At 37.0% G+C, this 25,683-nt stretch overlaps 1 protein-coding gene across 7 annotated transcripts in view; it reads left to right on the top strand.

Annotated features, from left to right (window-relative positions):
- LOC102734999 (general transcription factor II-I) overlaps positions 1 to 25,683 on the top strand; it is a 110,443-nt gene that overhangs the window by 44,162 nt on the left and 40,598 nt on the right. For 2 of the 7 annotated variants that reach the window (XM_081819581.1, XM_081819580.1), the window contains exons 9-12: positions 6,867 to 6,944; positions 15,009 to 15,068; positions 17,107 to 17,163; positions 19,100 to 19,162. In XM_081819581.1, the coding sequence (XP_081675707.1) occupies positions 6,867 to 6,944; positions 15,009 to 15,068; positions 17,107 to 17,163; positions 19,100 to 19,162 (258 nt within the window). The remainder of the gene's footprint in view (positions 1 to 6,866; positions 6,945 to 15,008; positions 15,069 to 17,106; positions 17,164 to 19,099; positions 19,163 to 25,683) is intronic. The other 5 variants (XM_081819582.1, XM_081819583.1, XM_081819585.1 and 2 more) reach the window with 5 other exon arrangements.

Genomic DNA, 25,683 nt, shown 5'->3' with positions numbered 1-25,683 from the left:
CTCATTCTTTAATTATGTTGTTTGTTTTCTTTCTTTTTTTCTTATTTATTTATTACTGAAATAGAGTTGACCTACAATGTTACATTAATTTCAGGTGTACAACATAATAATTCGACAATTCTCTACATTATTCAGTGCCCACCATGATAAGTATGACTTCCATCTGACACCATACAACATTATTACAGTATTGACTACATTCCCTATGCTGTACTTTTAATTTCTGTGACTTAGTTATTGTATAATTGAAAATTTGTACCTTTTAATCCTTTTTCCCATCCCCCCATGCATCCCTTCTGGCAACCACCTGTTCTCTGTATTTAAGAGTCTGTTTGTTCATTTGTTTTGTTTTTTATGTTCCACATGTAAGTGAAATCGTCTTGTCTTCGTCTTGTCTGACTTATTTCACTCAGTATAATGCCCTGTAGGTCTGTCCGTGTTGTCACGGATGGCAAGATTTCCTTCTTCTTTGTTTCTCCTTTTTTTTTGATATTTTAATTATAAGAGTTTTTTTATATATTCTGGATACAATTTTTTTAAATCAGAAACAATGTTTTGCAAATATTGTTTTCTACTCTGTGGCTTGTGTTTTCATTTTCTTAATGGTGTCCCTTCAAGCCTAAAAGTGTTTTCATTTTGATGCAATTCAGTTTTTCAGATTTTTCTTTTATCACATGGGGCTTTGATGTTTTTTTTTTTTATTTTTTAAAGATTTTTATTTATTTATTTGAGAGAGAGAATGAGATAGAGAGAGCATGAGAGGGGGGAGGGGCAGAGGGAGAAGCAGACTCCCTGCTGAGCAGGGAGCCCGATGCGGGACTCGATCCCAGGACTCTGGGATCATGACCTGAGCCGAAGGCAGTTGCTTAACCAACTGAGCCACCCAGGCGCCCAGGCTTTGATGTTTTTACATCTGAGAAAACCTAAACTCTTTGCCTCACCTGAGATCATGAGGAATTTTACATTGTGCTGTGTTTTTCTTCAGTTATACAGTTTTAACTCTTATGTCTAAGCCTCAGGCCTGTTTGAGTTCATTGTTGCACGGGTTGCCAGGGAAGGGTCTGATTCATCCTTCCGCGTGTGGATGCCCCGCTGCCCTGGCGTCCTTTGGGCGTCCTTTGTTGAAAAGCTATCCAGTCCCCATCGGATCGCCTCAGCACCTCTATCAAACTGCAGGTGACCAAGTGTATTGCTGTCCCCGTGAACTCGAACGCCCAGTCTTAGACCAACAGCACCACACTGTAGCTCATGTCATTTGAAGGTTTGGTTTTGTTATGTTAACATATGGAACAATGAGGATATAATGATTTTACTATCTCCCAATGCTGCAGCTCCTTTCCCACTTGGACCATCTAGTTAAATTGATTTTTACTGTTCAAGTTCTTTGAGAACTGAGCATGATCTTGGACATTTTACTTTAATGTTTGCTTTCTTGCCATGTTCCATTTCTGGGGCGCAAGTGGTTTTGCTAATTTATAAAACATACAGCTCTTCCTGACTGGATTGCAATTCCATTGTTAGGATTTTTTTTCTTTTTTTAAAAGATTTCATTTATTTGGCAGAAAAAGAGAGAGAAAGCACAAGCATGGGGAGCGCCAGCAGAGGGAGAAGGAGAAGCAGGCTCCCTACTAAGCAGGGAGCCTGATGCGGGTCTTGATCCCAGGACCCTGGGATCATGACCTGAGCTGAAGGCAGATACTTAACCGACTGAGCCCAGGCGACCCAGGATTTTTTTTTCTTACTCTGGTTCTATGAATGAAAGCAACTTCATCTTTTAAAGATAATACATAATTTTAAAAGATCATTGTATTATTACTAAGAATATAAGTTATAATTAGCTTTGGTGATTGGCAACAAGAAATGGACATTTACTGCATTTTCTTATTGAAGCCATATATAAACTGTGTAACCTGAGCAGAGGCTGTAGCTGGGGTCCAGAAATTTTAATTATGTCAAATGCAGTTTTATATCACTGCAAAATAGTGATGTTTTTGGTTTCACCTCTTAGAGGGGACGGAAGCTGATTGTAATTTTGTTATATCCCAGTTTGCGCTGTTGCAGAGCCTGTCACTGTGGAGCTTTTACTCTGCTCTCACATTAGTTAAAACATTATCTTGGGGCGCCTGGCTTGCTCAGTCGGTAGAGCATGGGACAACTCATGATCTCAGGGCTGTAAGTTCGAATCCCATGTTGTGTGTAGAGATTACTTAAGTAAAAAAATCTTTAAAACAAATTACCTTATGCAGTGAACTTCAGACTTAAGGTTCATCTAGGAACACAAGGATATTATTAGAAAATCTCTAAACTCACTTTCTCATGTTATCGAAATAATTAGAAATAATAATATCATCTGAGTAGATGATAAGAAGGCTGCAGAAATCCTTAACCTGATTGGTTGGGCTATCATACAGAGCTGTAAATGCCAACCCATCATTGTGTTGAATAGAGAACCACTGGAAGCACTCTTCATAGAAAGAGGTGCACTTTCACCAGTTTCTTGGCCGTGTTCTAGTACAAACCAGTACAAGGATGAGGTGTAAGTTATTAGGAAGTGGAGGCACCATTAACTTGTACAGATGATTGGATTGTGTGTGTAGAACACCAGAGAATCAACTAGAGAACCAAAAACAACATGCCGAGAGTCTGACTTGACTTTGTGAAGTGTGAGAAATTCCAGATATAATAAGAGTTCCTTTGAAAGATTTCTAAGTACTACATTTGACTAAGAAAGAATTAAAAATGAAGGATGGCGGGGCGCCTGGGTGGCTCAGTCGTTAAGCGTCTGCCTTCGGCTCAGGTCATGATCCCAGGGTCCTGAGATCGAGCCCCACGTCGGGCTCCCTGCTCAGCGGGAAGCCCGCTTCTCCCTCTCCCACTCCCCCTGCTTGTGCTCTCTCGCTCTCTCTCTCTATCAAATGAATAAATTCTTTAAAAAAAAAAACTTTAAAAAACACTTTAAAATAAAAAATTTAAAGGCTAATAAAAAATTTATTATTCATCGATATCCCATGGTAGTATTTCTCCAACTAACTAGCACTTTGTCTTGTAGACACTTGTGTATCAGCAGATACAGAGCCATCGCCTTGCTGGGTTGAATGGCAACGAGGAACTCCACTGATGGGAACCGGAGGTTAACTGCCGTTTTTATAAGGCGGCAAAGGGTCAAAGAACACGTGCACCTTAAAATGATAAGAAAGGGGCGCCTGGCTGGCTTGGTTGGAACTCATGACTCCTAATCTCGGGGTTGTGAGTTCAAGCCCCATGTGGGATACAGAGATTACTTAAAAATAAAATTTTTAAAAATAAATAAATAAGATGATAAGAATACCAAAGTATCATCTGTAATAAAGCAACAGTTTAAGCAGTCATCAAGAATTTTTAAAGCTGCTGTTTCTATCTGCTCTTTTTTTTTTTTTTTAAAGATTTTATTTATTTATTCATGAGAGACAGAGAGAGAGAGAGGTAGAGGGAGAAGCAGGCTCCCAAGGAACAGGGAGCCCGATGTGGGACTCGATCCCAGGACCCTGAGATCATGACCTGAGCCGAAGGCAGACACTTAACCATCTGAGCCACCCAGGCGCCCTCTATCTGCTCTTTACTGAGTATGAGCAGAGTGTTTGCCAATCTGCTGGCACAACTTCATCTTTGTTGGATTTTTATCTCCATTTCTTTAACTATACTAAGCATTTTCTCTTGCTTCTTGAATCTCTGATCATTAATTTTTTGGATTAGCTCTTTGTAAGTACAATACAACCCTTTGTCCTCTGTCTTGCAAGTAGCCATTCCCTGTGTCTTACATGTCCTCTGACACATTTTGGCTGACTTTGCCATCCTTCATTTTTTTTTTTAAGATTTTATTTATTTATTTGACAGAGAGAGAAAGATACAGTGAGAGAGGGAACACAAGCAGGGGTGTCAGAGACGGAGAATCCCAAATGTTTTTCCCCCTCCTTTTCTTGTATAATTCCCTCCTGTTAGAATCCTGCCAATCAGATATTCTTAGTATATTTACTTCATTTGACCTGTGTCCTGTTGTCTAAGCCATGGCTCATTGCTACCCTCCTTACCTCACTGCCACTCTGACCTTCCCTGTTGGGCTGTCACCACTCATGCTTGCCCCCTCATCTAGCTCAGGCTCCTAAAGCCCTCGCTCGGTTTCCCCTGCCACTCCTGTCAGTCCTCTTCTCATTCTGCCACCATAGGCCAAGTCTTAGTTTTTTGGGAGATGTGCAAGAAGGTACCATTGGATATCTTTATTGGGAGGAAGTATTTGAGTCTTTTATATTTTTTTACAGAAGGTTTTTCCCTTTCTTTTTCATGCCATAGGAGATCTCAGTTTTCTCTTTAGCTTTTAGTTGATTGCACTTAAATCATCATTTTGGACATTGTTTTCTCTCTTTTATTCACATAGTCATTTCCTGAATAGTTTGTATCTAAAAATAAACATGCTGAATTGAGAAAAGTCCTATTTTATTGAATTCTTTAGCTGTCTGTATGTATGGATATAATAGTGTTGCTATCATAGAGGTTTCTTTTTTCTCCCCTGTACTTTATATCTTCATATTCTCAATTTATGCTGCAGTTTCTTTTAATATTTCCATTTTACTTTATTTTTTATATATTTCTTGGGTATAACAGTCATGGTCCAGTCAGGAGAAAAAAGCCATACCAGTTATTTGAATGGAGAAAATTTACTGTAATGATGAACTGGTTATAGTCATTAGCTTTGTAACAAGAAAGAGTATGTTAAAGTATAAGTAACAACCCAGGGAATTGTCTGCCACCCCTAGAACTTTAATTTTGACTTACGAGGTCAAAAGAGAGTATTTGGATGTTACTGATGTCTGAGGGGACGGGGACGTGTTAAAACTGGTTCTGGTAGTGTTGGAAAAATTTTCCAGTGGGTCTTGCTATTGCTATGGGAAAGGTCTACTTTGAGCAGGTTGATGGAGGGCACAAGCAGTGACCTACCCTGATCGGAACAAGATGCAGACAAGAAGCCAAAAGGAAGTCACGGGTTCATGTTCTCTACTCTAGCCTTGTAGCCTCCTCCCTGCTGTGTTCCCTTGGGAGTTTTTGCAAGGAGCCAAACTGGTTTGCAGTCCAGGCTCCAGCAGGGTCTCAAAGGGTGTGTCTGGAACTGGGACAAGAGCTTCATGACCGCACTGACTACTGCCTCTGGCTGCTCCATCCACACCCTTCTCCACGTATTTGGACTTTCCTAGAACAGCAGAACATCTGTTCCCCGCTGGTAGGATGTAGCTCTCTTTCCTACAGAGTCAATCATTTCTGCCCTCTCCCCAGAATGAGGACTTCCAATGTTCTGACAGTCATTGTGCCTATCCCTGGGAGACCTATTAGTGTCCTTTCATGAGGTATATTATTTGTGTCTCAAATGTACTGTCAACCTGTTTGAATATTCTTTTTTCTAGAGGCTACATGGTAACAGAAGCTGAACAAAACTTGTAAAATAATAATGCAAAGTAGAATGGAGAGCAGTTTATATATCCAAATACATTGTATTTGCAGAAAGACACACTCCTAACATGGAAGAAAATATGCACAGTGTTCACATTTCTACAACTTGTCACAAGAATTCATACCTTCTTTAATTCATTACCCATTATATTGTATTTCCTTTGCCTTCAGTCAGGACCTTAGCTGGTAAGGTTGTTTACCTGGTTGAGGTCACCTGAACCTTCATTCCTGTACCCCAGTGGATTTGCCTTTTTTGTTTGCTTTCATTTTTCTCTTAACTTTTACTGATGAACACTGATGTAGTAAAGAGACAGCCCACAGAATCTCAGGGGTTCGAGATTGTTCCCTGCTGTTGTTGTGGGGAGCAAGCCTGTTTCCCGTTGGTAATTGCTTGTTGCTTTAGGAGTAAGTGTCCCTTAGCATGGCAAGCTGGTTCTTTTTGAGCTATTTCCAGTTGACAGGATTCTCTGTGTGCTTCTCATGTCACATAGCGCCAGCACAGGATTAGTCCATCAGGAGAACTGTGTGGTTGTGCTTAGCCTTCCTACATGTGCGGTTGGGCAGTGTGTGCTTTTGTGTCTAGCCACAGAGGTCCACGTCCAATTACCTATCCTAATTGTTGGCAGAGCGTTAGGCAGAAAGGTGTATGTCGTACCCTTGTTAATAAAGGGATTTATTAGGAGGGGAAAAAAATCAACATATCTTATTAAAGTGATTCTTAACTGTGGAGTATTGAGTCATTACAGCTGAGGTTTACAAGTGATTTCCTTCCTTCCTTCTGTCCGTCCTCCTTTCAGAAGGAGGCAGAGGGCAGAGGGAGAGGGAGAGAGACAGTCATAAGCAGGTTCTGTGCCCAGCATGGAGCCTGACGCAGGGCTCCCATGTCTTGACCCTGAGATCATGACCTGAGCCTAAGACAGATGCATAACCACCTGAGCCACCCAGGCGCCCCTACGAGTGATTTTCAATAGTTTGTAAAAGTCTGTAAAAGTCTTTTATTTCTTTAGTAAGCTCTACACCCAGCATGGGGCTTGAACTCATGACCGTGAGATGAGGAGTCGTGTGCTCTACTGACTGAGCCAGCCAGGAACCCCTGTAAAAGCATTTTTAATGTTGAGTGAAAAGAGAGTGTGACTAATTTTCTTCAAATCCAAAGATAAGAATGTCAGAGAAAAAAGCAGCAAATAATCTCAGAAAATTAGTAATAGTTAAAACTTTGTTTAGTTTGGATTTTAGATGAATTTTGCCCCTTTGCTACCTAGCAAACTTTTGTCCTTTCAAAGTCTTTATGTATGCATTGCATGCGTTATTAGGGTAGGAGAGATTTTCCTACACCATCTACCTGTATGCCCTACAGTGTAATTAGATACTTTGATTTGTTTTTACAGGTATTTCCCTGGAAATGGCAGCTGTGACAGTAAAAGAAGAATCAGAAGATCCTGATTACTATCAATACAACATTCAAGGTAATACTATGCATTCCATTTTTCTTCCCAAAAGTTATTGGTGGTTAAAATTCAAATTTATCAATTGCTTGAGTTCGTTAAATACTCATTTATTGATTGTTTCTTGATTGGCATGCATGCTTATAATTTATCACTGGAATAAGATAGATTTCAAAAATGTGGCAGTGAAATAAGTAATCTGTCTACAGGGGAAATGTAAAATAGCCATTAATATTCTTAAAAGGATAAGCAAAAGTTGTGGCACAATTTAGAATTCAGTTCTAGTTTCTAGTGTTAATTTGCAAGACACAAGAGGTCTTCTGAACCTCGAATGCTCTATTTGTGCAACAAAAAAATACTTGTGTAAGTATTATCATTATCTTAAAAATCTGTAAAAGGTAAGACGTTAATAAATTTTTAGCTATTATTTATCACTTCGTTCCACATCTTTCTGCTTGCTTATTAGGGAGGCATTAAAGGTTGTGGTTTTATAATGCAGTTTGCTCTTACCCGTCATTGGATTTTAGTTTAGAAGAACGTTTTCTATATTTTATAGTCCATTTTATTTTTATAGATGCATAAAATACATGAAAATATTTAAAGTATAAAAGCTGATTAGTTTTGTTGTCGGTATATACCTATAAAGATATCTTCACTGCAGTCAGGATAATGACATTTCCATAACCCTCAAGTTTCTTTGTGTTCTGTTGCAATTCACTGCCCTCCCCAGCCAACCAGTGATCTGTTTTCTGTCATTTGACATGAGTTTCCATTTTTTTAGAAATTTCTATAGGTGGAATCATTATAAAGTATGTACTGTTTTCTTGGGATGGGATGTGACTTCTTTCATTCCACATAATTGTTTTGAAATTCATCCACAGTGTTACATATATCCATAGCTAATGCTATTTTATTGCTGAGGATTATTCCATTGCTTGGCTGTCTACCACAATTTGTTTATCTCTTTGTATATTGATAGATATTTTGGTTGTTTCTAGTTTGGGGGGCTCTTAAAAAAAAAGTTGCTATGAATTTTTGTGTGCAAATTGTTGTATGGAAATATGCCTTCATTTCTCTTGAGTAGATTCCTAGAAATGGAATAGCTGGGACATATGGTAGGTATTTAATTTTGTAAGAAACCCGCACAGTGCTTGTACTATTTTACATTTCCACCGGCAGTTCCTAGTTGTCCCACATCCTTACCAACACTTGTCGTGTCAGTCTTCTTTTTAGCCATTTTAGTGAGTGTCTTGCAAGACCTCATTTTACTTGTGATTTGTGATTTGCCTAATAGTTGTAGCTCATTTAAAAAGATAAGCCCTTACCAGTTCTGGAGCATTGTAAAAGTTTTATGAATAAATTTATTCTGATTTGTAATCATGTGAATATCTGTATACATATATTAAACTGTTTCATAGTGAATTTCATTATTTTTATTTTTAAATTTTTTTAGAATTTCATTATTTTTATTCATCAGTTTTGAACACTTTTTTAAATTTTTTTAAAAAGATTATTTGACAGAGAGAGAGAAGGAGATCACAAGTAGGCAGACAGGCAGACAGAGGGAGAGGGAGAAGCAGGCTCCCTGCTGAGCAGGGAGCCCGATGTGGGGCTCGATCCCAGGATGCTGGGATCATGACCTGAGCCGAAGGCAGACGCTCAACCGACTGAGCCACCCAGGAGCCCTGAAAATTTTATTTCTTGTGATGTTAGTAATCACACGGCTAAGAGGTTGAGACAGTTCTATGGAGTTTTAATTAAACAGTTAAAATTTTGGAAAAAATTTAGCCTTTATAAAAGTAGCTGTTGGTACCTTACTAATACATGGGCATAAATTTAATAAATATTGTGGAATACAATAGTCTTTTTTTGTTCTTACACAGATTATTTTTAAAATAAAAAGTCTGCCTTCATCTTTGGTATTGTCTGTTTAGAGTTGTGTTATTCTCAGCCATGAGTATAAAAGCTTTTCTGTCCCCTTTTCAGATTGTAGGTTGAGTGATTTAAAGTGATGCATGAGAAATGAGGGTTGGAAATCAGATGTTTGTAGAGGGAAAGATGGCTTGAAATGATGGTACCTTAGGTACAGTTAAAGGAGGTAGGAGCTATGTTTTATAAAAATTTTGTAGTTTTACATTTAGGTCTTTGATCAATTTAGGCCTAATTTTTGTATGGTGTGGAAGATAATTTGGTTCAAACTTAGGCATATGGATATCCAAATTTTCCCAGTAGCATTTGTTGAAAAGACTTTTTTTCCATTGCATTACCTTTGTATCTCAATATTCTGTTCCATTGATCTGTGTGTCCTTTTGCCAACTTCACATGTGTTGAGTACTATAGCTTATAGTAAGTCTTGAAATCAGAGTGTGGGAGTCCTACAGAATTGTTCTTCTTTTTCAAAATTATCTTGTCTATTGTAGCTCCTTTATTTTTTTTTTTATTTTTTTTAAAGATTGTGTTTATTTATTTGAGAGAGAGAGGATGAGAGAGAGCACGAGAGGGAAGAGGGCAGAGGGAGAAGCAGACCCCCTGCTGAGCAGGGAGCCCGATGTGGGACTCGATCCCGGGACTCCAGGATCATGACCTGAGCCGAAGGCAGTCGCTTAACCAACTGAGCCACCCAGGCGCCCTATTGTAGCTCCTTTATTCATATCAGTTGTAAAAATCAGCTTGGTGATTTGTTGAAAAAACTGTGGGGATATTGATAGAGATTATGGTGAATCTGAACAGCTGATTTGGGCTAATTCCCTTCATGCCCGATCTTTTGGTTCATGAACATGGTTTCTGTCTCTTACCTGTTTAGCTTTTCCTAGGTTTCTTTTATCAGAGCTTTGTTTTCGGCAGAGAGATCCCATAGTGCACATTTTGTAAGATTTACATCTAAGTATTTAATGTTTATTGTTGTTACTGAAAATGGTACTGTTCTTTTACATTTCAGCTTCCAACTATGGCCAGTCCATAGAACTGCGGTTGATTTTTAAGTACTGACCTTGTATCTTGTGACTCAGTTAAAATTCACTTATTAATAAGTTCAAGCAACTCGTGGGTGAAGTCTTTGGGATTTTCTAAGGAGACAATGTCATTCCTTCTGTTTCCTTTCCTTGTGTTAATTGTGCTGTCTGGGACCCTCTGGTCTTGTATTGAACAGGAGTAGTGAGAGTAGACATCCAAATCTTTCAGTATAATAGCTGTGGGGTTTTTGTAGATGCCCTTCATCAGTTCGAGGACGTTCTCTTGTGTTCAGTGCTTATAGTGATTGGATGTCGAATTTGTAGAAGGTCTTTTCTATATCTCTTGAGATAATTATATGGGTTTTTCATGTTTAGTCTGTTAAAATGGGGATTGGTACTAATTTTCAGATGTTAAACCAGCCAGGCATTACTGGGATAATAAACCCTATTTGGTTATAATGTATTCTTTCTATGTATTATTGATTGTTCTTAAGAGGAATGTGTCAGAAGACTTCTTTTCTTGTAAATGTCTTTGTATTTGGTTTTGGTAATACTGACCTCAGTAAAATGAATTGGGAAGTGGTGATGTATTGGAAGAGTGTTTTTGTAGAATTGGTACTATTCTTTTCTTTAGTATTTGGTGAATTTTGCCAGTGAAGCCACCTAGACCTTTTGGTTTCCATAATGGAAAGTTTTTAAACTCGGTCTGTTTTTTAATTTTTAAATTTCTTTTAGTAGTTGTGGGCTGTTGAGGTTACGTATTTCTTGATTGAGCTTTAGCAGTTTGTGTCTTTTAGGGAATCTGTCTACTTTGCCTTAAGTGTCCTTTTTTTATTTTAATATTTGCAAGGTCTGTAGTGATGCCCCTCTCATTTCCAGTTTTCTTAATTTGTGTCTATCTTTTTTTCTTGGTTGTCTGGCTCAGGGTTTCTCAAGCTTGTCAATATTGACATTTTGATCCAGCAGTTCACTGTTGTGGGTATCTCTCTTATGCTATGAATTGTAGAATGTTTAGTAGCTTTCCTGGCCTTTACCCAATGGATACCAGTGGTATCTCCCTAGCTGTGACCATCTAAACTGGCATAATTATATGATATAATCACTCCCTGTGGAGTGGGGACACAGTCACTAGCAGTGGAGAACCATTGGTCCAGCTCTGGAGCTTTTACGTAATTTTCTTTTTTCTCAGAGATCCAGCTTTTATTTTCAGTGAGTTTTGCTCTTAAGTTTCTTTCTTTTTTCTTGTTTTAATTTTAATTTGTTTTTATTTTATGTTTCTTAAGATAGAAGAGTAAATTTAATGCCATAAATTTCCCTCTTAAGCATCAGTTCATCTGTAGCCCACAAACTGATTTATATTTTCATTCAATTCAAAACATTTTCTGATTTTCCTTGTGATTTCTTCTTTGTCCTGACATTTTTGTAGAGGTGTGTAGTTTTTTTTAAAATAAGTTTTTATTTTAATTCCAGTGTAGTTAACATACAGCATTATATTAGTTTCAGGTTTACAGTATAGTGATTCAGCACTTTCATACAGTACTCAGTGCTCATTGCTGACAAGTGCGCTCCTTAATCCCTCTTACCTATTTCTCCCATCCCCCTGCCCACCTCCCTCTGGTAACCATTTGTGTGTTTCTGTAGTTAAGTGTCTGTTTGTCCCTTTGTCTTTCTGATATTTTTTCCCCTTTACTCGTTTGTTTTGTTTCTGAAATTCCACATATGAGTGAAATCATAGGGTATTTATTTTTCTGTGACTGACTTATTTTGCTTAGCATAATATTCTAGCTCCATCCATGCCATTGCAAGTGGCAAGATTTCATTCTTTTTTATGGCTGAATAGTATTCCATTCTCTCTGTATTCCACATTTTCTTTATCCATTCATCGATAGACACTTGGGATGCTTCCGTAATTTGGCTATTGTAAATAATGCTGCTATAAACATAGAGGTGCATATATTCCTTTGAATTAGTGGTTTTGTATTTTTTTGGGTAGATACCCAGTAGTGTGATTACTGTGTCATAGCAGGAAAAGTGTGTAGTTTTAATTTCCACATACTTGTGGACTTCTCGGGTATCTTTCTGTTACTGATTCTCAGTTTTTTTCTGTTACGGTTGGCGAACACTCTTTGTATAATTTCAGTTATTTTAACTTTGTTAAGGTTGGTTGATAGTCATTTAGGTCTGCTATCCCTACTGCTATTTTTTTTTTTTTCCTACTGCTATTTTTGACTGCTTGTTCTAGCAGTTAAAACAGTATTGAAATCTCCAACTGGCTTTGGATCTGTTTCTCCTTTCATGCTTTCTGAAGGGCTGTTGTTAGGTGCCAGTATCCTTAGAAGCTTCTTCCCTTGGACTCCTTTCTAGGCAACCCCCTTTGAGTGGTAACCCTTCTTGTGACCTGTAGCAACCTGCATTAGTTTTGTCTGGTTTTGTATTTCACGCAAGTGGAATCCTTTTGCATGTACTGGTTGTATTAGGCTTCGGTTTGTTTATTTATTTATTTATTTATTTATTTATTTATTTATTTATATATATATATATATATTTTTTTTTTTTTTAAAGTAATCTCTACACCCATTTTGGGGCTTGAACTCACAACCCCAGGATCAAGAGTCACACACTCCACCAGAATGATCCAGCCAGGCAGCACTAGGCTTCTTTTATAAAACAAAATTTGTGAGACATATTGTTAGGTGTGCTTATAGATTATTTATTTGCATTGCTATATTGTATTTCTAAAATACTTTCTCTTAAAGTGAAATAGTGAAACCTAAAGACATAATGTACATCTGCCCAGGTTTATGGAATCTTACTCTTTAGACATCTTCTCTTAGGAATGTTTGATTTTCATGACTGGGTAGACACCACTAGCATTTTGAGTGTGCTTAGAATGAATAAAATCCAAATATGTGTGTTAAAACATACATAGCTAAAATTAAACATCATAGGTAGTTTGAGAGGACAGTGACCTAGAATGGTATCCTGGGCAAATATTAACCACCAGAAATCAAGTTTAACAATATGAATTTGAGGCCAAAGAAAAAAAAGTAATAGGTATAAATAGTTAAACTATATAATGTATACTAATAAGTAACTGAGGTGAAATAGCGATTATTAATATATACCGTGTGTGTGGGTATATATACCCACACATACACACACAAACATATACCTTACAGTATAGCCTCAAAATTAAAATAGAAATAAAGCATTGACACAATTGTGATAAATTTATAGGCCTACAGTCATGTGGGATTTTTTTTTTTTTTTAAGGTTTTATTTATTTATTTGACACAGAGAGTGCATGCACAAGCAGGGAGAATGGCAGGCAGAGGGAGAAACAGGCTCCCTGCTGAGCAGGGAGCCAGATACGGGACTCCATCCCAGGACCCTAGGATCATGACCCCAGCGGAAGGCAGATGCTTAACCGACTGAGCCACCCAGGCGCCCCAGTCATGTGGGAGAGTCTAACAAATGACTGTCAATAACTAAAACATCATGCTCATGAATACCTATAGATTATAAGTAGAATGTTTGCATTCTACAGTAGAAAAATAAGCTAATTGATGCACATGTAGAACTCAGCACCAAGCACATAAATTTACAAAGCATGGATCTTTTACAAAAGTTGACTTTATCCTTGTTCATGGATAACCTTAAATTCTCTGAACATAATATAATTAGTGCAATTAGAATTCAGAAGTAAACAGGTTATTTATTTATTAAAGATTTTATTTATTTATTTGACAGTGAGAGAGACAGTGAGAGAGGGAATACAAGCAGGGGGAGTGGGAGAGGGAGAAGCAGGTTTCCCGCTGAGCAGGGGCTTGATCCCAGGACCAGGACCAGGACCTGAGCTGAAGGCAGATGCTTAACAACTGAGCCACCCAGGTGCCCCATAAACAGGTTATTTAAAATAGAAATCCTACAAAAATGTACTTTGTGTTAAAGAGGACCTTAGTTTTAAAAAACTAGAGCAGAACAATACTTAGGATACTACAAAGCCAGACTTAAGAAAAAGCAGCTAAAGCCGAACTTAGAGGTCAAGTAACACCCTTAGCTATCATTTAATTAATTGTTTTCTGCGTATTGTTTACCCAGGAGCGCATGACTAGGAAGCAGTGAATCAGACATTTGAATTCAAGCCTCTTTCATTCAGTATCTTGCTCTTAGTTGAAATTTCAAATACAGTTTGTGCATTTTCTCTGAACTTGTTTTCTTCTATGACATGTTCTTTACTTACAATGTGTAGTTTGAGTCTTTGTGAAATTTCTCATGAGTTAGGGGCACTTTTCAAAAGTCTTATAACACTATCCTATATTCAGAGATAGTGAAGTGTTTTGTATTCATTTTAGTACAAGAACGTTGTTTCTTTTAAGTAGACATTAAAAGCACAATGTTTTGTTGTCTGTTTTAGATTGATTATTCTCATCACTAACAAGCTTGATACTACATGTAACGTGTTGTCAAAATCTTTATAGTGTTCTATGAAGGTTTAGTTAACTCAAAATACTTACTATATTAATAACTAGGAAGAACAATGTGAGGTTATTAAGGAATCCTGTGGGTCTGCAGGAAAGGGGGAATTGTGAATTAATAACTGTTAGTTTGTCTTGTTTCTGTTTCAGTGGAGATTCAGGCTTACTGATAGTTTAATTACATGATTTTAGAGATTCTGAGGAAGGTATAACAATTTGATTCTGCAGTTCTCTTCAGCATGACAAAAAATTAAATATTTGTAAGGGAGGGAAGAAATACACCTCGTGTAATAAATCTGCAATTACAATCTGTATGAAGTGAAAGTTGCAGTTTGCTCTTAGGAACCAACCTTCTACTGGGTAGAAAGACCCATGTCCACCGTTTTAGACATGTCATTCCCATTCAATCCATATATGTCTGGTCATTTTCAAAATCTCATTGGACTGTCTATATACGAATTTATCTGAGTACACCTTTTCCATTCAATAAGACCATAAATGGATGCCACTCGTTTTGTCATATTTTTTTCATTTTGCCTTTTTTTGTTCATGAAAAGGCTGTATTACTCCATATCTCTCACCCAAATTTGTTTACTGAAGTGACCCAAAATATATTTTTGGGATTACTTTTGAAGTATTATCTTTGTATTCCAAAGCAGGCCCTTCCGAAACTGATGATGTTGATGACAAACTCCCCCTTTCGAAGTCTTTACAAGGTATAACCTTTTTGCTTCCGTTTTCCCACATACTGTTCTGATGTGATGTTCTTTATATTGGACAGACTGTGTTTTAGTATTAATATCTGTATTGTTACTTTTCTAAATGGAAAAGGAAAAAGAAAATGTATTGGCCTTTTTTTTAAACATAAATGAACTTCACAAGCAACAATTTTTCAAAACCAATTTTCCCTTTTGTGAATCTAGTAATGAATCTCGAAATGGGTACATGACACACTTTCATATTTAAGGTAAAGTACACATTTATACCTTATATCAGAATAGCCAGAAATACGGTGTTTATTGTATAGTTAGTAATGTAAATTTCGATAAGGTCATGTTGATACTTAGTTTTTAGAAAGATTTGTGAAATACCACTTTGTAAATAAATCCCCAAGTTTATTAATTGAATACTTTTCTGGGAATTTTTGTATAGTGTGCCCTAACTTGATGATTGTAGGCTATTTGTGATGGCTTTTACTTCTGTCTATTCTGGCTGTGGTCGAGTAGGATCTGGTTTTTTTTTGTTGTTTTTTTATTTTTAGTTTTACTTTGACTGTAAATGTAATTGCTTATTTCAGATTTAAAAAAAGAACAGAAAGGACCTGCACTCTTTGTGATATTAGGGTGGAACAACCTCCTTACCTTGTTATTCTTTACCCACCCTTTCCTCACTAAATACTGGTCTCTGCTCCATTAACTCCCATCCCTTTGACCTCACATCTTTGTTTCCATTGACTTTACAGTCAAAGAAGCCAATGCTCCATGAATTCAGATGTTAATGTTAAAGGTGTTGTGGGGGGGGCACTGTGTTTTGAGAAAGCATAGTTTAAAAGTTAATTAAAGAATAATTCATGGTTCTAGATTTATAGATTTACCTAGCGTTTTGAGCTCAGGTGAGTTTTTATAATAATGGAGTAAGTGGAAGAGAATCCCAAGATAATTATGGCATCATAAAGCTAGACATTTAAAAACCCAAAGTATTTGACCTTATTAAGGCATTTTAAGTTAAAAGGTACTAAGACGCTGAATGGCAGTTATTGAAACTGTAATTGATGCTCTTTAAAAATCAAGATAAAATATACTTAAAACCTATGTCTGAGGGTCACACCGTTAGTATAGCTTCTGAGTTCAGTTATCAGTGGATGACCAAATAGATTGGATTTTGCTTCCCCTGTGTGATTTATTCTTACTCCTAGGTAATATAGTTTATTGATACACGAAGGCAGTGATTTGCAGCTTTTTCCATGTTTGCAGCTCAGACATTTAAGGACAGAGGATGAATATTCTGGGGCAGTTTGGGCAATTAATCCTAAGTGGCTCTCTAATGTTGTAGATTACTTCTTTCCTATTTATGAGTAAAACTGCTCTAGTAGGATGAGCCTGTTTACCTTGTGACTGCCTAACCTGATACATTGCTTTATGTTCCAGTTTTTAGAAGCAGGCAGATTATATTACCTGAATTAAAATGCTTTTGAGACTAAAGGTAGTATCTTAAATTTTAACTTACGAGTTTCCTTTTAGTACAACTTTGATTAAATAATGGGGATTGAGTTTCCATAGCTTCCGCCATTGTAAAAATGGAAAGCAGGAAACATTTCACAGCCAAACCTGAACTTGTTTGTGTAGACTTTATTAATAGTCTGTGAGCAAAGATAGCATTTACTCGGATTTGTGTTTTTGTGTGTGCGTCATTGACAGATGAGCATGGTACCTTGAACCATAATTGTTCTGTATCTCAAATTCCAACATCTATCAGTAATTATATTGTATAGTTACAGTAAATAATATTAAATCCCCAAACCTACTTAGGTTTATTTTATCTGTTTACATTTTAAAATGATTTTTTGTGCTTTCAAATAGAAGTGTTACATGTTTTTCTGAATTAGATCACATTGTTGGAATTAACTGCGAAAGAGTTAATCAGTTTGTATATGTTGTATGGTTAAGTGTTAAATTATTTGCAGTGTTGCCTAGTTTCTCTTCTTTCAATGTAAGTTTTTACTGGTATAGTATATGTGGTTTATTTTCTCTTTAGGGAGCCATCATTCTTCAGAAGGCAATGAAGGAACAGAAATGGAAGTACCAGCAGAAGGTTAGATATAAAGGGATTTTTAATTTGCAGTATTCGTATTGTGTTTGTTCTCTGTTAAATATTACCCACAAAACACCTTATTTGGAACCAAAAAGATGATTATTTTGGTATGCCTTCTTAGCCAACAGGTTTATTTTTTTAGTCCTAAGATGTAATATACATATTTTACTCTACTGAGTAATAACGCATGTGGGGATGAAAACAGAAGTGGTAAGTAAAACTCTTCATGATGCAAAATACTGCCCTTTTGTCCTGATCGTCTTGTGCCATATTAAGGATCCCTTAAGAAAGAATGGCTTCAGTATTTTAGACCTAAAAATATGACTGGCTTCTGTTCATATTTCATTCTTAAACATATTATTTAATGGTACCATTTTTTGGAGTAGTATTTCCGCATAAGATTAATAAAGGAGGGATTTTCTCTCTGATTATTTTTATCCCCACAACTACCCTGTGGAACTCCTTTTTCTGTTTCTCAGCCAATCCTCCTTCAGTTGTGGCATTGAGGAAATACTTAACTGTGGTACGGCTCTTTAAATTCTCGCAATCCTAAGTGAAACTGTTATCTTGCCGAATGGCTTCCTATTTCTCAGCAGTTTATGTAGTTCCAGGAGAATTCTTGTAGATTTCTCCCAAGGAAAATGACTGGCATAAGGTATCTGAATCTTGTTTTAGAATTATGATTTCTCTCATAAACTGGTCATGTTGTGCCTTCTTTTTTCCCTGGAATAAAAAGGGAGTCTATACGATAAATTTTTATTCCTTATATTTGCTTTTTTATTTAACTTTTTAAAGTCATTAATTTTATTTCTACCTTCTTTTGAGGAGAAGGTGGTCTTAAGGTCCCTGGAATGTTGGCTAAGCTTTCCAAATTCAGTTTTAGAATTAGAATTAGGGTTTCTAACTGAAGTACATTTCTTGCAGAAAATATCGAGATGCTTATTTTCAACAGTATTTGACATTTCTTTTTGAGAACTTTTTATAGAAAATAGTGTGGATGATTTTTTTTTTTCCTGATGTTTTACTGTGTGGAGGTAATAGATGTTTCCTCTGTAACAACATCTCTATTTTAGATAGGCGGTCTGCATGCACCAGGGAGCTACCTGTATGCAGGCCACAGCGGGCCCAGGCAGTCTTCAGGCAGTCTGCGTTGCTCCATAGTCCACAATGGTATCTGATGACTAGGCTTTGAAATACTTGATGTTTGAGATTTTTATTGTCACATTGCTGTATGAACAGAGTTGAGTCGAACCTGGGTTCTGGTCTTTATTTCTTTACTAACAAGTGAACATGATCTTTGGCAAATCAATTAATCTCTCAACCTTTACAAAATGAAGAGAGTTGATGAGGATACTCTCTAGCTGAGCTTTCCAGCACTAACATTCTGATGTACATTTGTTTTATGTAGTAACACAAATATAAATATCTAAGTCCGTATCAAGTTAGGGGATAGAGTCCTGTATGCATCTGTCCCAGTCATGGTCTTGATATGAAGGTCCCCAAAGCAAAACATTGGTTGTGGTTTTATTTAACGATGTAAACCACTCCTAGGATTTCTGAAAGGAGAGGGGAAATAGTAAACAAAAGAGAAAGCCTTTGTGTCTATCCCAGCATTTTCTAGTTACAGCAGGAAAACAATAGTGACAGCATTATATTCTCCTTCTTCTAAAATCTGAGGTTTTTGAGTCCATCAATGCTTAATGCAAGTAACTTGGTATTATCAAATAGTTTGTCCCAGAGTTTTCTTTTTGTTTTCTCTTATCCCTGCTTGCAATGAAAAGGGTCAGATATTTTAACCTAACAGCTATGAGCTGAATTCAGATGCCAGTAAAAATTTTCTTGTAGGCTGCTTTTGGAGTAACAAATCAGTGAAATGTTGGAACATACAGAAAGTGCTTTATAATGAATGTCATTTTAGAATTTTATTTTTTTCAAGATTCTACTCAGCATGTCCCTTCAGAAACAAGTGAGGACCCCGAAGTTGAGGTGACTATTGAAGGTTAGTTACCTAAAAGCCTTGATTCCAAAAGTTTACTTCTGGTCATAAAACTCTTTGTCACATTCACATTGCTAAGTATGCATTTCATTCATTCTTAACGGAAACTTGTGAGAAGAATTGAAGCATATATGTGTATTTGTGACCAAAGCAGCCCACTTCCCAGCAGCGCAGCCGGTGCTTTGGGAGTTCTAGACAACAAAGCAAGCCGTGAGCTCGAGCAGTGGCCTGCGGGTGGACCGAGCTATCCTTTTCTGTCACCGGGAATCGAAAATAAATGAAAACTATGACCAGACGTGATGCACATGAGAACAGATTTTAGAACCTGTGGTTGGGTCGTGATAGAAGAGAGCTAACCAGTACCTCAATGATGCGGAAGGGAAAGTGTGGAGAGTTAGTTTGTCTTTCTTCACGTTTGCCCCTAGAAAACTATGAAAGGCTAATGCAGAATCTCTTTAAAAACAACTTTTGAAGCAGTAGCGACAAATAGATTCTTAAGAAATATCTTTAGCTAAAGTGGCTTCAAACCTAGTTTTGTCTTCCAAGGTACCGCATGAATGCAGATGGACCAGAGTTATGTATAAATCCAGCTAATGGGATTATTAACAGTATCACTTTTCATATTTAATAACTACTAAATGCATGTTGATATTTTTCCTTTTCAATTAATGTCTCACACTATACCTCTCAAAGATACCGCCCCCCACCCAGTACTTCTTTCCTAAGGTAAAATATTGAAACACTACAGTAAATGGCACTATGTGGAGGTTTATTTACCACCGCCACCCCCCGCTCTGTTCTAAAGTCCCTAAACTCGGGTAGATGTCATTTTATTGTGTATACACATAGAGGTAATTTTATACATAAATACACATGTATATATAGTTTTGCAAAGTTATGTAGATGTTTTCGGCATACAACATTATAACAGACATTTAAAATACACATATATCACATTTCCATAGGTTTGTCCCCCCTCCCCCTTCCCAACCACACATCTTGGTACTTCAGGTTTTGGGGACTTTTTTTGTGTGTTTTTGTTTCGTGTTTTGTTTTTTCCTGCAGCCTAACCTTTCTTAATTTGATCTCTCTCTCTTTTAATAACCTGTCTCCTTTGTCATTTGTTATTTATCATGTTTGGCTATTTCATACTATTCAAAATGTTTATCTTCATTGCTTCTGAAATATATATATATATAGCTGATGATTCTCATGAAAATTTATTTCATACTTCATGTGTTAATACCTCGATATCACATACATATTTCTTGTATCATTAATATAATTTTACTAACCTAAAAGCAATTTTGAATTGTTTGTAGTCAGCATTAAATACTCAAATTTAATTGCTTTTTAGTTAGAAACCTCAGTTATCAGAGAAGGACATCTTAAGAGCATGTAACTATTATGCACCCTCAGAACTTTGTCCTTTCTGTAGAGATAGGAAAAATAGATGATTATTAAAGTAATTAGAATAAAACTTTTTTATGAGAGAAAGAGAGCAGGGGTTGGGAGGGGCAGAGCGAGAGAGAGAATCTTAAGCAGGCTCCCCACTCAGCGCGAGCCCGACGTGGGACTGAATCTCATGACCCTGAGATCATGACCTGAGCTGGAACCAAGAGGGAAGCTTAACCCACTGAGCCACCCAGGTGCCCCTAGAATAAAACTTTTAAATAGGACTAGTAACTTAGTGGATTTATGAACGCTTAAAGCAGATAAAGGCAGTTAAAATTGCTTAAAAAATAAATACTTTTATAGCACAAGACCTCTGAAGATAATCATGAAATAAATGGATCATAAACCTAAAGTGTGTCAGTCTTTTCAATTTTGATTCTTTGGAGGAGAGTGATAAATCCTGTTTCTTTGAATCTTAAGACAGTGCCAGAAGTTTGCTTTACCCAGCTGAATTTATCAACAAGTTGTAGAATGTCTTTTATGTTCAGAAGAGCAGTGAAATGCCAGGTTTTTTTGAAGGAAGGTAAACTGTTAAGTGTGATATTAACAAGGAAGGTCAAATGAGAACTTACACATCTGTTTGATAAGTATATTGTATATTTTTTCTGGAAAGATGATTGCAAAATTGTAGAAACTAGTTAAATATCGATAGTGAGAAAAATAAAACGTGGTATATCCTCATAATAGAAAAAAATACACAAACATTGAAATAGGGGGGTGGTTTTTTGTTCAGTTTGGTTTTAAGTAAGTGATCTGAAAAAAAGACCCTTACTATAAGAAGTTTCGAGATTGAAAAATCCCTGCCTTTCATGAACAAAGCAAGTTTAAAAGGAAAATTGTATCTAGAAAGCTTGAAAGAAGCTAAATGAAGATAATCCTGTTTGCTTGGGATGACTTTTATTTTCTCCCATTATATCTTTCTGCATTTCCCAAATAGTATACAAAAGAAAAAAAAAAGAACTTGTCATCAAGTAAGTTTGTTAGATTTTTCCACAACACTTTATCATTGATCTCTGTATTTGAAATCATGTGGAGATGCAAAGAGGCTAATTTGGCATCGATGCAGACACGTCATCCAGGATCATAATCTTTACCATTGCTGGTGGTGTGTGCTCAGAGTTGTGCTCGCCCGTTCATGGTGATCCATTTGTCTTTGAAGTTAGTGGTACACACTTCCCCCCTTGTGTGACTTAGGTTTGGGAACTCGCCTTTGGAATAAGAGGACCACACTTGCCTTAATTTAGTAAACACTGTGCCCACATTTGGGGGTAAAATCAGACAGCTGACAGGTCTTTGATGCATGCAGAGAACATCTTTTTTCAGAATTGTTTGATACAGCTGTCATGGGCATGGTAATAAAGGGATCTTTTGTGCTTCAGAAGAGCTTCTCTGATCATGTACTTTTTTTAGGACATTGGTTCCCAAACCTGAGCCTTTCACACATGTCCGTTGTGCTGTGGCCTAACCTCCTGTTTGTTTCTTCACCCCAGATTTTTCTTTAACTTGATTGTAAAGAGATGCATTTAGAAATTAATCCTTCATCTTCTTAAGTAAAACTGTATTTGAAGTAGTAGATTTTCTTTCTCCTGTACATGGAGACACATAAGTACTTCAACACAGAGGTGCACTTCTACACGTAGTTGGCACATGGACCGTCGTCGGAGAACACTGGTAGAGCTTCAGTGGCTGGATTACTTGTCGTCCTCTGTTGGAATCCTTTTTGTGACATTCATGCATAGGGCCTTCGTCAGTATTTGGCTGCTGCTTATACTCGAGGACTGCACTTTGCAAGTATTCATTTAATCGTTGCGCAAATACCACGCACCTTGTCTGTCCCTTGGGACCTGTACGAGGTAGTAAGGATTTAGGCATGAACCAGATAAGCAAGTCCACTGGAGGGTTTTGATCAAGGAGCAACAGGTTCTGTCCTTCCCTTTGTAGAAACAAGGCTGCTTTGTGAAAGACGGAGAGCAGGCAGGGTGGAGCAAGAACTCCAGCGCAGAAGGCTGTTGGGTGTGGTTACCCAGGGCCCAAGGCTAGGTGTTTTAGAACAGGACCAAGGCAGTGGAGATAAAAGTGGGTGAATTCAGAGTGAGTTCTGAAAATAGAGTCAATAAGTAGGCTTTGCTGTTCATCATTGTTTAATTATTGTGCTCATCTTAGAAATGTTACCGGCACGTTCATAGAATCTGGATGACTGAGTAGGTTAGTATTTGAATTTTTTGTGTTTTGATTTTTATAGCTGCTGAAGAGTCACGTAATGAACTTCCAGTTGTTTATGTAGAAATTAGAGTTTTAGAGGAGTTGGGACCTGGATCCATGGATGAAAACTGCCATCCATTAATTTGAAATGTGTAGGGTAATTCATGGCTCTGCATAATTTCAAAAGGGATGTAGTGTCTTGTTTATTTTGACTTTTAAAAGATAGGTGTCAGATTGTAAAATATTACTATTGGATTGTGTTGCAAATAAGAGTACCAGAAAATTTGTTTCATATTCTGTTAATGCATTCAGCATTCAGGATGCCGTAATAAATTTTAGCCCTGAAGTCTGTGCTATCCTGTAGGTATATTTGTAAATACGTTGCAAAAAAGAGAACGGGCTTTTCTTTGAGTTAGGGATGGTAGCTGCCTTTTCTCAAAGTGTGGTGGGTGCTTGTGTTCGTACTGATAAGCGTAGTTCTTAGTTACTACTGCATACCAACTTGTGCACATTAAAATATTTTGAAATTTATCTTAAAAGCTTTTAGCATTGATGATGTAAACATTTTTAGTTTGGGCTTGAATTTGAAGCTTCCTGAAATAGGTGTCTCTAACACAAAAGTGGTTGCTTCTAATGTGGAAATGTCATGATAATTAGAATGACAGCATTCGGTCTGCCAGACCTGAGGGTCACAAGAGGCAAATACTTAAGAGCTTTATGTGATAGTTTTGCTACAGAGATGCAATTGTGATCCTTTGTGGCAAGGATTTTGAGGTCAAGAATAACATTTTCTCATACTTTTGCAAAAGAAATGACAGTTTTTTGCAGCGAAGAGTGGAAAAGACTATGGAAGTTCAGAACTGTTCTTGTGATTTCATTCCACGTTTCACAGGATTTAAAACACCCAAAGATTGATTAGTAAATATATGAAGTGGGTTAGTCTTTACTAGAATGTGTGGTGTGATGTTTTGTTACCACAAATAATACATCTCTTTGTATTTGTTCACATTTATAGATTAAACTTATTTGTCCCTGGAGAGAAATGGGAAACCACTTTTTAATATATTACAGTCTGATCAATCGCTTGTCTTGTTTGCACATACTCGCCTAGATTTGTCTTTGTTCTTTTTTGTTTATGGTTAATGAGGTTACTTTTATAATATAAATATGTTTATCCTATTCTCTATGTTGCAAAATAAAGTTGGACTGATTGAAGCAGTCTTGACACTTAAAGAAAAGCTCTCTTGTCCTTTTCCCTGGGCCTCAGTTTCAAAGAGTTTATAGTTGAGATGAATATAATAGATTGCTGGGATTCTTCATTACCACCCTCCAGCTCTCTTGTCTTCTTAATTTTATACTCTTTTTGTTTTATGTACTTCAGTTAACAGTTTAAATAATGACCCACAGGGAAAGTACTTTTGTTTTTAATGTCATTGCTTAATGTTTGTAAAGAAATGTTAACATTAAGCATTTAAAATGCTTTGACACGGGGCTCCTGGCTGGCTCAGCCGGTAGAGCGTGCCACTCTTGATCTGATCTCGCCACTCTTGATCTCGGGTCATGAGTTTGAGCCCCACGTTAGGAGTAGAGATTACTTAAAATAAAGCAAAAATGATTTGACACTATTCCTAGGTGAAACGAGTGTCTTTCATTTTACTTTAGGCAGACTAGCATAAAAATACTCGTATCGTAGGCTTCTAAAAATCTGGAAATGGAAAAAGTTGTTTCGTTTTTTCCCAGTACATATTCAGAATGGAAGGGTAAATGTATTAATGATACCTCATATGTTTTCCCAAATGTGTCTTTATAGGTTGAATTTAATTACTTGATAATCTTTTATAGTGTTTTGACCGTTTTTATAGCCATTTGACCACTAATCCTTGTAGTAATTTAATAAGCCCACATGACACGGTCACATTTTATTTTACTAGTAGTTTGTAATTTTTAAATCTTCTACAATAGATTTCTTTTTTTCTGGGTTTGAGGAAGGGTTTCTACAGTGGCAGTCAACATGTGAAAGAGTGTTGTAAGTTGTTCATATGGTAACATTTCCCAATATCCCCTGAACGTGGCATTTTTGTCTCCCAGCTCATAAATGGGTCCTGATGTGACTTAATCTGGTATTGGTGACATTAGTGACTTTTTCTCTTATTGGTTAGAATAATCAGCAAATGGCATTAGAGGAAGAACCCGAAGTCAGTGAGCCAGGCGACAGCATCTGGTCGTGTTCTCTGACTCCTTGAGAGGAATGGCAGACAAGTGTTTTAGGCTTCGGTCAGATTTTCCCTTGATTAACATGCAAAATGCATAGAAGTTATGTATGGCTGTCCCAGACAATGTTGTGTATTTGGCCGAATTTGGATTTCTTGTTACCTCTTGGAGAGTACCATGCTAGTTTGATGCTAAGAGTTACACTCAGAGTCTGATCTCAGCTGCACTGTTGAGCATGTGACAAGGTGAAGTCACACAACATTCATGGAGCGGATTTCTTGAGCTGTGAGAGGAGAGTGAAAATTATCTAAAAGAGTGATCTGTAGTACTTGAATGGCAGCTTTTTGTGATTGTCTTTAACACAGTGATTATTTCTTTTCTGTCCCATACTGAGTTTCAAGTAGAGATTTCTTAAAGTGACATTTTTAGTAATTTATGGATGATGTTTGAGCAGAAAGCTTAGTATTGTGCCACGTGACATTTTCAGGGTTCTAGAAGAAAGATGACATTGATAGCTTTTCTTATTTTATCCAGATGTCCTTCATTCTAGCATTAGATGAAGTTTCCTAGCAGGGCTGAGGTGCAGGACATACCCATGAAGACCGTAGCACGAACTTGCAGTACGAACATCTGAAGTAGTCTACGTTCTGTACTTC

Source organism: Leptonychotes weddellii, chromosome 5 (genome assembly GCF_054177405.1).
Source record: "Leptonychotes weddellii isolate Sample4059 chromosome 5, ASM5417740v2, whole genome shotgun sequence".
Lineage (NCBI taxonomy): Eukaryota > Metazoa > Chordata > Mammalia > Carnivora > Phocidae > Leptonychotes > Leptonychotes weddellii.
This window is presented reverse-complemented; position numbering and strand designations above follow the sequence as displayed.